Source organism: Narcine bancroftii, chromosome 3 (genome assembly GCF_036971445.1).
Source record: "Narcine bancroftii isolate sNarBan1 chromosome 3, sNarBan1.hap1, whole genome shotgun sequence".
Lineage (NCBI taxonomy): Eukaryota > Metazoa > Chordata > Chondrichthyes > Torpediniformes > Narcinidae > Narcine > Narcine bancroftii.
Window position 1 is genome coordinate 303,136,603 of NC_091471.1, and position 12,890 is coordinate 303,149,492.

The 12,890-nt window shown below is 40.6% G+C and overlaps 1 protein-coding gene across 2 annotated transcripts in view; it reads left to right on the forward strand.

The window, feature by feature from the left end:
* Positions 1 to 433: 433 nt before the first annotated feature.
* LOC138759016 (cysteine dioxygenase type 1-like) overlaps positions 434 to 12,890 on the forward strand; it is a 55,123-nt gene continuing 42,666 nt past the window's right edge. Inside the window, exon 1 of one of the 2 annotated variants that reach the window (XM_069928783.1) lies at positions 434 to 685. In XM_069928783.1, the coding sequence (XP_069784884.1) occupies positions 516 to 685 (170 nt within the window). In that variant the 5' untranslated portion in view covers positions 434 to 515. Of the gene's footprint in view, positions 686 to 4,441; positions 4,466 to 12,890 lie in introns of those variants that run through there. The other variant, XM_069928784.1, reaches the window with a different exon arrangement.

The following is a 12,890-nucleotide window of genomic DNA, read 5'->3' on the forward strand; positions in this document are numbered from 1 at the left end:
AAGGAAATCCAAATTATGGGGACTGAACAATGTTGATGTCCTTGTTAATTAACTAGACAGTGAGTTATGGGAAAGATTAATCTTACAGTCCTTTAATAGTCAAAGAACATGCTAAATATCTTTAATAGACTGTCATAGTTGTGAATGGCCTCCTTGCTGTGCATTTGAAGAACCCGGAGAATGCAAATCATCCCTGAAATTTCCCTGCAGCCCTTGAAGACATTTTATTAATAGCAAAAACCAAAATCCAAACCGCTTTTCACACAATTTGAGATTAATTTGCTCCAAAAATGTTTCATTCAGCCTGCAAGCTGGTTGATATTTCGAGTCCCAAGGTCGGAATGCAGGATCCATTCCACAGGTTGTTGCCAGTGGTGGTAATACTTCTTTCTGTCACTTCCATCCCATCCCAGCTCCTCCCTCTCCCCACCCCGCCCAGCTGCATTATAAACGTCCCTGCTGCTTCAACATCACTTCTGCCCTCATTCGCCGTTACCTCAACGAGAGCAAATAACATGGAATACGCGGAGCTCCAGGTACCCGAGTCTTTAAACGAGCTGATCAAACAGCTTCATGGAATATTTTCTGGTGATAAAATCAACGTGGAAGAGGTGCAAACTTTGATGGAATCTTATAAAAGCAACCCCGCAGATTGGTTCAGATTCGCAAAATTCGACCAGTACAGGTAACTGTTTAAAGTCACATAATATTTGGGGGTGGAGGGGTGGTGGGGGGGAGTCATTCTGCAGAAACATTGCAGTAGGAAAGGAATAAACTGGTTCTGGGGGCTTGTACTGCAGTTAACGTGATTTACATGGACAATTGGAACAAATCGCTGAAATGTTGACAAATGTCGCAAGGTTTGAGTTCAATGCAGCCATCTCTGAGGATAGACTTTGGTCAGGGAAGAGCTGTGCTTTTTAATGCATTGGCTGCATTGGACTGGAACACCCAGCGAACCATTTATTTAACGGGCAGTGTTCAGCCATTCAATTTGGAATCGAGTGTCCTGTCCTGCCATCTGATCTATCCCAGTGTCTGCAGCACTGTCGCTTTCTTTGCAAGTGAGGCGTTGTTAGATTTGACGCTTATTACTTAAATATGAAAGATTACTGATGACTCTTTAGAGCAGACTTGGGTAAATTCAAAAGAGGAGGACCGAAGGGTGACCAGCGCCGCAGCACATTTATGCGTAGGGTGCCGGCAAGAGGAGGCAGGTAAAACACGAAAGTCTGCAGACACTGGCCTTGAGGTCAAAACACAAAATGCAGGAGAAGCTCAGCTGGTCAATGTACTTTAGGTAGCGAAGGTTAAAAAAAAAATACATAGCTGGCATTTTGGGGCTTGAGCCCTTCATCAAAGTACTACTCTCAAGGAGTTTGGAGGTTCCCCCTGTGTCTGTGGGGTTTCCTGGGGGGGGGCCTCCCACCGTTCATTGGGTAAATTGGGGGCACAGGTTGGTGGGCTGAAATGTGCTGTCTGTCTAAATTTCAAATTGAAAAAAAGTCAGGTGAATTTGGAATTCCCAGTCTTAAATTGCTCCTTGGAGCAAAAAGGACTTCTCCCAACGCTGACATTTGCCATAAAGCTGGTTCTCTGTAATTACTACAACTGGTGAACTTGCAGCCTTCGAAACGAACCCGTGCATGTGCCCTATTACCCTGGTGCATCGCTTGAGACGTGTCATCAGCGGTGACCGGCTCCGCTCCCCGACGAAGGTGAGTACGCGACCACGACGGGACCCCCCCGCCTCCAAGCCATGCGAAGAGGCGGCTGATCGGACCTGTCCAGCTATTTAACGGTCTAGAGGGCTGACAGTCTGGCCCGATCTCGTATGATACTGCAAGGCTGGCGATGTACGCTCCAACTGGCACAGACGCAGAACACGGTCCGTTCAAATACACTGGCTTCAACCTGTTGATGAAAACTTTGTCAGCTTTTCCATTCCTGTTGATCACAACAGTCTTTGGGTGGCATTGTAAGACTTCAAAAGACCCATTGTAAATGGGCTGAAGTGGTTTGCCAACAGCATCATGTTGAAGGAACAGGAAGGAGTACAGTGACTAATGCATAGCTATCTCTAGGAATGGCAGCTAGGGCACATGCCCTGGGTGCCATTTGGAGGAGGACACCACTGTCCTCACTCACCTAATATGAGTCCCTAGCCCAACACAGATTCTCCACATCACTGGAGTGCTGCTCTGGCATGTCATTGGGCTGCTCCAGGGCCGTTGCGGCACCTCGCGGTGGCTCAATGGGCAAAATGGCTGATTTCCTTACCCATAATCCCCCACACAGCTGGAACTGCACTGCCAGTGCCAGGGAAATGCAGAGTTGCAACTTTGTGACACTAACAGCGTTCTGTGTATCATCTTTAAAACATGAATTAAGAGTGTGTTGGTTTGTGACTGAAAAGGGTAATATAATCTGAAGAATTGAATTACCATTTCACCACTCTATTGCATTGTGAAGGGTTGTGACAACACTACCCAGCACTGCCAATCAAGGTTTGGTCCAGCCCCACCCATTAAGTGCACACCTTGCATTGTCAATTTAAATTCCTTTGTACTTGGCCTTTGTAATCAGCTTAACCTCCATGGCACTGAGCCTGTAAGTTACCTGGGCTGGTCTCCCCAGCCTGTCTGTATTTGTGGTGAGCCATTGGCTGTTGTAATTGGTTTAACCTTGCTGGCACCAAGCCAATGGACTCCTGTAAATGACCTGGACTGGATCCTCCAGCACTATAAAGGGCGTCACATGTTCTCGAATTGCCCTCTTTGCCATTGAGATCACCCTGCTTCACTCCAGGCCTAGAAAAGTGGAACGGTGCTCACCGCTGGAGAAATTGTTGGTAAGTTGTTGTTGGTACTAAAATGTGCGCTATACTGTTAAAGGGTTAAGAACGTTTAATTAGTGTCCCTAGTTCCTAATAGCATAGAGCTATGTGCCTGAGTCAAGGGATGGCATGGCAGGTATTGGTTTTCTTTGATTGTTGAATGTACCAGTTACCCAGTTTGGGTAACTGTGCATGTTTTTTTTTTATCCCAGCCAGGAGTCCAGTGTTGCAAGAGCATACTGGAGTACCCCTTCAGTACCTCATCAGGCTGTTTTGGCCTCCAGCATCTCATTGGGCCGCTTCGCCTATCGGGGCCACTTGGGCACCTTGCTCAATGTGGGATCAATGGGCAAAATGGCTTTCTTCCTTGCCCATAATTCCCCACCAGGAACCACTCTGCCAGTGCCAGGGAAATGCAGAGCAGTTCCAGCTGCTTTTCATGTAGGTCATGTCATGTAGGTGTGGGTCTGAGCAATCTCATGCTTTCCCGAAGACAGTCAAGATAACCAATTGGATCATCAAGTACTGTCCCTGGACTCAGATTTACAAACTTGCTGGGCAAAGTCAGCATGGTGCTATATACCATCTGTAAGGTTTAAAATGACTTGTAAATGACTTGTTTGCCAGTTCTAGCTAGAAACTTGTAGCTGCTACAGAAATTTTGTAGCTACTCAAAAACTCCTTTGAGTGTCTCTATAGTTGCAATCAAAATTAAAAGCTGTGTTTTCTACCATCTTAGAGAAGGAGTAGTTTAGTTTTGAATTGGATTTTGTGATGTTGGAATCAAGAACATGGAGTTAAGATAGATATTTTCTTTGACTGTGTACTTTTGAATTATCCATTTATTAATTGTTTTAGAGTATAGTTTACTGTTTAGAGACAAAAATAAACCATGGAAAAAATGCTATTGAAATGAACTTATTCATTAATGAGTCAAAACAACCTGCTACATGTTCTCAAAAGCGATTATAAAAGGAAATAGCACAATGCCACTGAACATCCAAGGTCTGCTTTTACAGCAGTACGCACGTCAAGGAGGACCATGGGCAAATGTTCGCTTCACATAGAATATCATCAATATCGACAAATACAAAAGTGAGGCTGTATGGTATGTGGTGTTATACTATTGCAGACTGAATGGCATTCTCAGACAGTCAAAAATGCCGAAAGTGGTATTTACTGCCATCTTGGCAATGTTGGAAGGCCACACTGGAATTGGATAGTAAATATGTACTAGATCTGTTTTTGCAATTATACATTGACGTGGAGATTCGCTGAAAAGTCTTGTAAATTAGGAATGCTGTATCAATCCGACATTGGTGGAATTGTTCAGGGTACGTAATCAGCACAAGGCCATCAATCCCCAGGAGACTTTTTGGAACCATATGCAACAGTGTCGCCCAGCAGCTGTCAGATCTGTGGACTATGCCCAGCTCCTGCATGTGGTCGAATTCCACTTTTGTGATTTTAAGACAGTCTGGGGGTAATCTGAGCCCAAGCTGCAACTATAGGACCTGAGTCTCTATGTGGTGGTTTTCTGTATGGGGTCACTAGGTGAGGGGGTTACCATTTGTAGCTGTAACTAACCCGCGCATGTGCCAGTGATGACTGGCACCGCTCCCGACGCAGGTAAGAACGTGACTGAAAAACTTGCTTTACTATAAGTGATTTAAGCATCTACTGAAATGTAAGGTGTCAATGCCATGTTGCTTTACTGGGAAACAGAATGTATATTAAATATATCAGGGATCATCTAGTCCCTTGACAATGTGAAGTTGTTGAATTTACTAGGAGTATTCAGTACAGAAGTTGGAGGGGCCTCTACGATGGTGAGGCCACATTGCATTCAGCTTTGGTCAGGGTGCTACAGGAAAAAAGTCAAGCTAGATGAGATGCAATGAAGATTTAGGAGGATGTTGCCAGGACTCTCGGGTCTGAGTTAGAGGGTGAGGATGAGAAGGCCTGGGGCTTTATTCCTTGGAGGACAGGAGGATGATGGGTGATCTCATAGAGATCTACAAAATCATGAGAGAAATAGATGGTGTGAATGCAGAGAGTCTTTTGCCCACAGTCAAGAAACCAGCAACCATAGATTTAAGATGAAGTTGGAGTGATTTATTGGAATTTGAGTGATAACTTTTTATTTTTTACACAGAGAGTGATGGGTGTATGGAATAGCTGCTAGAGGACCAGTTGAGGCAGGAGCAAAAGCAACATTGAGCAAACATTTGGAGGGATACTTGGAGAGGATAGGTTTAGTGGGATATGGAGTCAGTGGGGTATATTGGTTGGCATGTCCAAGTTCGGCCAAAGGGCCTGTTGTAACCATTTCCCTTCATAATCACTTGAGAACATGTAGCAGGTTGTTTTGACTCGTTAATGAATAAGTCTGTTTCAATGGCATTGAGTTTTCAACTGTTTATTTTTAATCTAAACATTAAACTATATTTTAAAACAATTAATAATTGGATAATAAGATATTAATACATTCAAAAGTACATGGTGAAAGAAATTGTCTGTCCTAACTCCATGTAAGTAACAGTACAAAATCCAATTCAAAACTAAACTACCATTTCTCAAAGATGGTCGAAAACACAGCTTTTAACTTTGAATGTAACTGGAGACCCTCAAAGGATTGTCAACAAATTTCTGCGGCAGCTTGAAACATCTAACTGCCAGAACTGGAAAGTAATATGTTTAAAAGCCATTTTCACCCTTACAGGACCGGTTTCCATGCTGGATCCCTCTTGGACTTTACCATCATAGGAACATAAAACGCTACAGCAAAGAAACGGGCCCCTTTAGCCTTTCTAATCTCTGCCAAACTACTTTTTGTCTCGTCCCACTGACCTGCATAGCCCTTCACCATCCAGAGGGCAGCTCGTTCCACACTCCCACCATTCTCTGTGTGAAGTTCCTATTCATATTTCCCCTAAACTTTTCCTCTTTCACTCTTAACCCATGTCCTCTGATTTGTATCTCACCTACCCTCAGTAGAAAAAGCCCATCTACATTTACTCTGTCTATCCCCCTCATAATTTTAGATACCTCTATCAAACTCCCCTCATTCTTCTATAATCATGTCCTAACCTGTTTAACCTTTCCTTTTAACTCAGTTCCTGAAGTCCAGGTAACATCCGAGTAAATCTTCTCTGTACTCTTTCTATTTTATTAATATTTTTTATTTTTCTATATTTAGACATACAGCACGGTCCATAACTCCGTGCCACCAATTTTATCCGCAATCAACCTACAGCCCTGGTATTTTTTTTGAATGGTGGGAGGATATCAGAGACCCCGGAGAAATTCCACACAGACACCGGGAAAATGTACAAACTCCTTACAGAGAGCACAGGATTCAAACCCTGGTCTGGTCCTGATCACTGTTGTTGTAAAGGCGTTGCACTAACCAGTATGCCAACCAAGCCTATCTTTCCTGTAGTTAGGTGATCAAAATTGCACACAATACTCCAAATTTGGGTTCACCCATATCTTGTACAACTTTAACATAACATCCCAGCTCCTATAGTCATAAATCAAGGCCAATATGCCAAAAGCTTGCTTAACAAACCTATACACCTGTGATGCCACTTTTAGGGAATTGTATTCCCAGGCCCTCTGTTCTACTGCACTCCTCAGCTCCCTACCATACACCTTGAATGTAATTTCTTGGTTTGTCCTTCCAAAATGCCACACCTCACATTAAATTTTATTTGCCATTTTTTGAGCTGGTCCAGATTCCTCTGCAAGCTTTGAAAACTTTCTTCACTGTCCACAACACCTCCAATCTTAGTGTCATCTGCAAACATCCTGATCCAATTTACCACATTATCATCTAAATGACAAACAACTGATCCCTGAGGCACAACACTCGGCACAGGCCTCCAGTCTGAGAAGCAATCATCCACCACTACTCTCTGGCTTCTTCCGTCCAGACATTATCAAATCCAGTTCACTACTTCATCATGAATACCTAGTGTCTGAACCTTCCTGACTAACCCCCCATGAAGGACCTTGTCAAAGGTCTTACTAAAGTCAGTGTAGATAATATCCACAGCCTTTCCTTCATCTACCTTCCTGGTAACCTCCTTGAAAATCTCTAATCTATCTACTATTGATGTCAGACTCACCAGCCTATAATTTCCAGGATTACTTTTGGAACCTTTTTTAAACAAAGGGACAACGCGAGTTACCCTTCAATCCTCAACACCACACCTGTGGCTAAGGACATTTTAAATATTTCTGCCAGAGCCCCTGCAATTTCTACACTAGCCTCCCTCAAGGTCTGAGGGATTTATCCACCCTTATTTGCTTTAAGACAGCAAACACTTCATCCTCTTTAATCTGTTTAGGTTCCATGACCTCACTGTTTGTTTTCCTTACTTTCCACTGTGCCTATTTCCTGAGTGAATACTGATGAAAAAAGACCATTTAAGATCTCCTCCCCCCCACCCCACTTTGGTTCCGTACAAAGCCAACCATTCTGATCTTCAAGGGGACCAATTTTGTCCCTTATGATCCTTTCACTCTTATAGCTGTAGAAACACTTAGGATTTTCCTTCACATTGACTTCCAAAGCAACCTTATCTCCTTCCTTATTTCTTTCTTGAGGTTTTTATTGCATTTTTTATACTTCTCAAGTACCTCTTTTGCTGCATCTTGCCCATACCTGCAAAAAACCTCTCTCTTCTTTGAACCATATCCCTCAAAAATCAAGATTCCCTGTGCCTGCTAACCTTTCCTTTAATCCTAACTGGAACATACAAACACTGTACTCTCAAAATTTCACCTTTGAAGGTCCTCCACTTACCTCGCACATCCCTGCCTGAAAACAATTTATCCCAATCAATGCATTCTAAATGCTTTCTCCAATTTAGAATTTCAACCCAAGGCCCAGACTAGACCTACCTTCTCCATAATTAACGAAACTAATGGCATTATGATCACTAGACCCAAAATATTCCCCTATACATACTCCTGTCACCTTCCCTATAAGGAGATCCAGTATTGCACTCTCTCTAGTTGGAATCTCATAGTTTCAGCATGGATTTTGTTTTGTCTCCTTCTTGTTTTCACTCTCAGCGCCTATTGACTCCAGAGTGACTGGCCATGATTAACAAGTCTTCACTTCCCCCTCTCACCAGCACCACCATGTATCATTTAGTGGCTCTTGGTCTCCCTTCTCCTTCTCTGCAACTTAGAAACGTGTAATTTTGAACTCTTATCAGCTCTTAGGAAAGATACTTTATCGATCCAAACTGTTAACTCTGCCCCCTGCTCCACAAATGCTTCCTGGTTTTTTCTCGGTTTCCAGCTTTTTCTGTGTTTACTCTGTTACAAAGACGGATGCAGCACCCAGTATAGGGATTACATCCACCTACAACTGAAATGGAACCTGATCAATTTTAGCAAGAAAGCTCATTATTCTGTTACTGCCCCCACCTGGCTCCATCTGCCCATCACTCCTAAACATCATACTGGGTTCCCATCCCCTCCCCTTTCCATCTGTCCATCAATCCTCCCTTACTTGGTTCCACCCATCACCTACCTTCCTTATCATATTCCAGAATCTATTGCCTCGACTTACCACATCCCAGCCCCTATCACTATCTCCAGCCTTCCCACCCTCATCTGACTCCATCTGCTCATCAATCTCTCCTCACCTCAATCCATCCCTTGCCCTCTTTATACTAGCCCCTTTCACACTGCCAACCCTCCAAAAAGGCGAGTAAATGGCAGTACCCGGTAAGCCTTTTATTGAAGCATAAATTACCTGGTAAGTGTGCAACTTGAGAATCTAAAGGGGGTCTGACCTCTAGCAGTGACGTAATGAATGACGTGTTTCAAACTCGTAGGGCAGTGAAATCATAGCGGGAATAAAGCGCATATGCACTCAGTGTATAAAAGAATGTTGGGGAAAAACGTGCACAATTTGATAAGACATCTACCGCAGTGGGCTTCAGATTGTTCAAACTTAAGACAAATCCACAGACCAGCCAGCTTGTCATTATTCCCTAAACAACAATTTACGTAGCATTACGGGGCTGTCCGGGTGTGGCCAGTGGAGCTGTCAGTGTGTACCTGTGCTTTAAATCATCTCCAGATTACTTATAATACTACCAGACTGACACATGCATGCAAGTACTAACGTCACTAATGGTACCTGGTTGAGCAAGTTGACCATTCACATTGCCAAGTTAACTTGGCCGGGCTCTGATACAACACCCTACCAAGAGACAAAGACTTGTTGAATTTTACCCGTTTTGGACCTTTCACATCACCACGTTACCTGCTACAGACCTGCTAAATTGTCTGGTTCAACCCACATAATTTGGCGGTGTGAAAGGGGCTACTGACTATCATCCCTATACTACCACCTTCAAAGTGCCAGCATAGCTTTTTGTCAATTGAGGAAAAAGGTTTATGAAAATCAAGATCTCAGACCTAACGCAAATGAGTTTACTGGTGATTCCCTAGTTTCCCTACAGATTACTGAGATAGACTGCCTGTAACAGACTTCTCAAGTCCCTTGAAAAATCCTCCAGGTAAAATGAAAGGACAAACAAACTAATCATCAGTGGGTTAATTCTAAGAGCAATGAGTTTTTAGTTAGTTTCATTTGACAAAGTTGTGCAGACACTGCCACTCACATGCCTGCCAAGAGATTTCCAAAACTTGCCTCTCCATTATATGAGCTCTGACATGGGAGGATATTACCAGTCAGGCAGCAAAAATATTTGATATTATCAAAGCTTCTTTGGAGAAATGCAACATCCTTCCTGACTGCTGGAGATCTCTGCCTCACAACCACTTAAGGTAGAGAAGGAGTATTTGGGATGTTATTGAGAACATTGAATCCGTGCGATTGAAGCAGCCTAAAACCTGATGAAAAGGAAGGAGGGATGACTATATCTGAGGGAGAATGGACAATAATATGGAGGTACCAATGGAAGTGGACCAATTCACAGAAATGGAGGGAGTTTGGTTAGGAAAACTGGATAAGATATTTTATTACACCCTCTCAGAAATCCTATTATGACAGTAACATCCTTGTTTGCTGGAGAAATTGTGGAAATCAAAATGCAAGCCATTACGATATTTTTTGGGTCTGCTCTGTTACCAAAGATTATTGGAGTGGGATACATAATGCCCTACAAAACATTTTCTTTCTTTTTTTAAAAAAATTTTTTTATTTTTCACACCATAAATCACATTAGCCATGATGTACACTTTTTCTTTTTCACACATATACAGTGACTTTTTCTCCCCCCCCTCCCTCCTCCCAAGCCACCCCCACCCCCCCCCCCCTCTCATCCATTTTAGGTATACAATCTAGGTTGCATTAAGCCAGTCAGACAATGTTGTCATTCAACAAAAATACACCAGAAATTCTACTGAGTCCATTCTTTTCTTTCCTTCTCCTTCCATCAACTTAGGTAATGTTTGTCCCCGGTAGGTTTTCGCTATTGTATTTAATGTAAGGCTCCCATACTTGTTCGAATATTTCAATATTATTTCTTAAACTATATGTTATTTTTTCTAATGGAATACATTTATTCATTTCTATATACCATAGTTGTATTTTCAAATTATCTTCCAATTTCCAGGTTGACATAATACATTTTTTTGCTACGGCTAGGGCTATCTTAACAAATCTTTTTTGTGCATCCTCCAAATCAATTCCAAATTCTTTGTTTGTTATGTTACTTAGGAGAAAGATCTCTGGATTCTTTGGTATATTGTTTTCTGTTATTTTATTTAATATCTGACTGAGATCATCCCAAAATTTTTCTACTCTCTCACATGTCCAGATTGCATGAATTGTTGTTCCCATTTCTTTTTTACATCGAAAACATCTATCAGATACTGTTGGGTCCCATTTATTTAACTTTTGCGGTGTAATGTATAGTCTGTGTAACCAATTATATTGTATCATACGTAGCCTCGTATTTATTGTATTTCTCATCGTTCCAGAACATAATTTCTCCCATGTTTCCTTTTTTATCTTTATATTTAAATCTTGCTCCCATTTTTGTTTAGTTTTACCATTTGTTTCCTCATTCTCCTTTTCTTGCAGTTTACTATACATATTTGTTATAAATCTTTTGATTAACATTGTATCTGTAATCACATATTCAAGGTTACTTCCCTCTGGTAAACTCAAATTGCTTCCTAATTTATCTTTCATTAGGATCTCAGTTGGTAATATGCCAGCGCTGTATCTCCAGTTATATTGTACTTATCTCTCATTTGTTCAAAGGATAAGAATCTATTTCCTGAAAAACAATTTTCTATTCTTTTAATCCCTTTTTTTTCCCATTTTCTAAAGGAAAGGTTGTCTATTGTAAAAGGGAGTAGCTTATTTTGCGTCAATATTAGTTTTGGTAATTGATAATTTATTTTATTTCTTTCTACATGAATCTTCTTCCAAATATTGAGGAGATGATGTAATACTGGAGAAGTTCTATGTTGTACCAATTTTTCGTCCCATTTATATAATATGTGTTCAGGTATCTTTTCCCCTATTTTATCTAATTCTAATCTCGTCCAGTCTGGTTTTTCCCTTGTTTGATAAAAATCTGATAGGTATCTTAATTGTGCGGCTCTGTAATAATTTTTGAAGTTTGGCAATTGTAAGCCTCCTTGTTTATACCATTCTGTTAATTTATCTAGTGCTATCCTCGGTTTCCCCCCTCTCCATAAAAATTTCCTTATTATTTTCTTTAACTCTTTGAAGAATTTTTCTGTCAGTTGTATTGGCAATGCCTGAAATAAGTATAGTATCCTTGGAAAAATGTTCATTTTAATACAGTTTATCTTTCCTATCAGTGTTAGTGGTAGATCTTTCCAATGCTCTAAATCATCCTGTAATTTTTTCATTAGTGGATTGTAATTGAGTTTATATAATTGGCCTAGATTTTTGTTTATTTGTACACCTAGGTATCTTATTGCCTGCATTTGCCATCTGAATGGAGATTCCTTCTTAAATTTTGAGAAATCCTCATTATTCATAGGCATTGCTTCACTTTTATTTACGTTTATTTTGTAACCCGACACTTCTCCATAATCCTTCAATTTCTTGTATAATTCTCTTATTGATAGTTCTGGTTCTGTTAAGTACACTATAACATCATCTGCAAATAGACTGATTTTATATTCCCTGTCTTTTATTTTTATTCCTTTTATATTATTATCTATTCTTATCAATTCTGCTAGTGGTTCTATAGCTAGCGCAAACAATAACGATGATAGTGGGCATCCCTGCCGCGTTGACCTGCTTAAGTTAAATTGCTTTGATACATGTCCATTTACTGTCACTTTCGCTAACGGTCCCTTATATAATGCTTTAATCCAATTAATATACTTCTTCGGTAAACTGAATTTTTGCAATACTTTGAACAAATAATTCCATTCTACTCTGTCGAAGGCCTTCTCTGCGTCTAAAGCAACTGCTACTGTAGGTGCTTTATTTCCTTCTACTGCATGAATTAAGTTAATAAATTTACAAATATTGTCTGTTGTGCGTCTTTTTTTGATAAATCCAGTTTGGTCTAAATTTACCATTTTCGGTACCTGTTCTGCTAATCTGTTTGCTAATAGTTTAGCAAAGATATTGGTCTATATGACGCTGGTGATAGTGGATCTTTCCCTTGTTTTAGTATTACTGTAATTATTGCTGTTTTACATGAATCTGGTAAGTTTTGTGTCTCATCAATCTGGTTGATTACTTCCAGGAGGGGCGGTATTAATAAGTCTTTAAATGTTTTGTAGAATTCTATTGGAAATCCATCCTCTCCTGGTGTCTTATTATTTGGTAATTTTTTAATTATCTCTTGTATTTCTACTGTTCCAAATGGTTCTGTTAATTTATTTTGTTCCTCTATTTGTAGTTTTGGTAGTTCAATTTTAGTCAAAAATTCATCTATTTTCCCTTCTTTCCCAGTTCGGTATAATTGTTCATAGAATTCTCTAAAGTTTTCCTTAATTTCTTTTGGATTATATGTAATTTGTTTGTCTTTTTTCCTTGATGCCAATACCATTTTCTTAGCTTGCT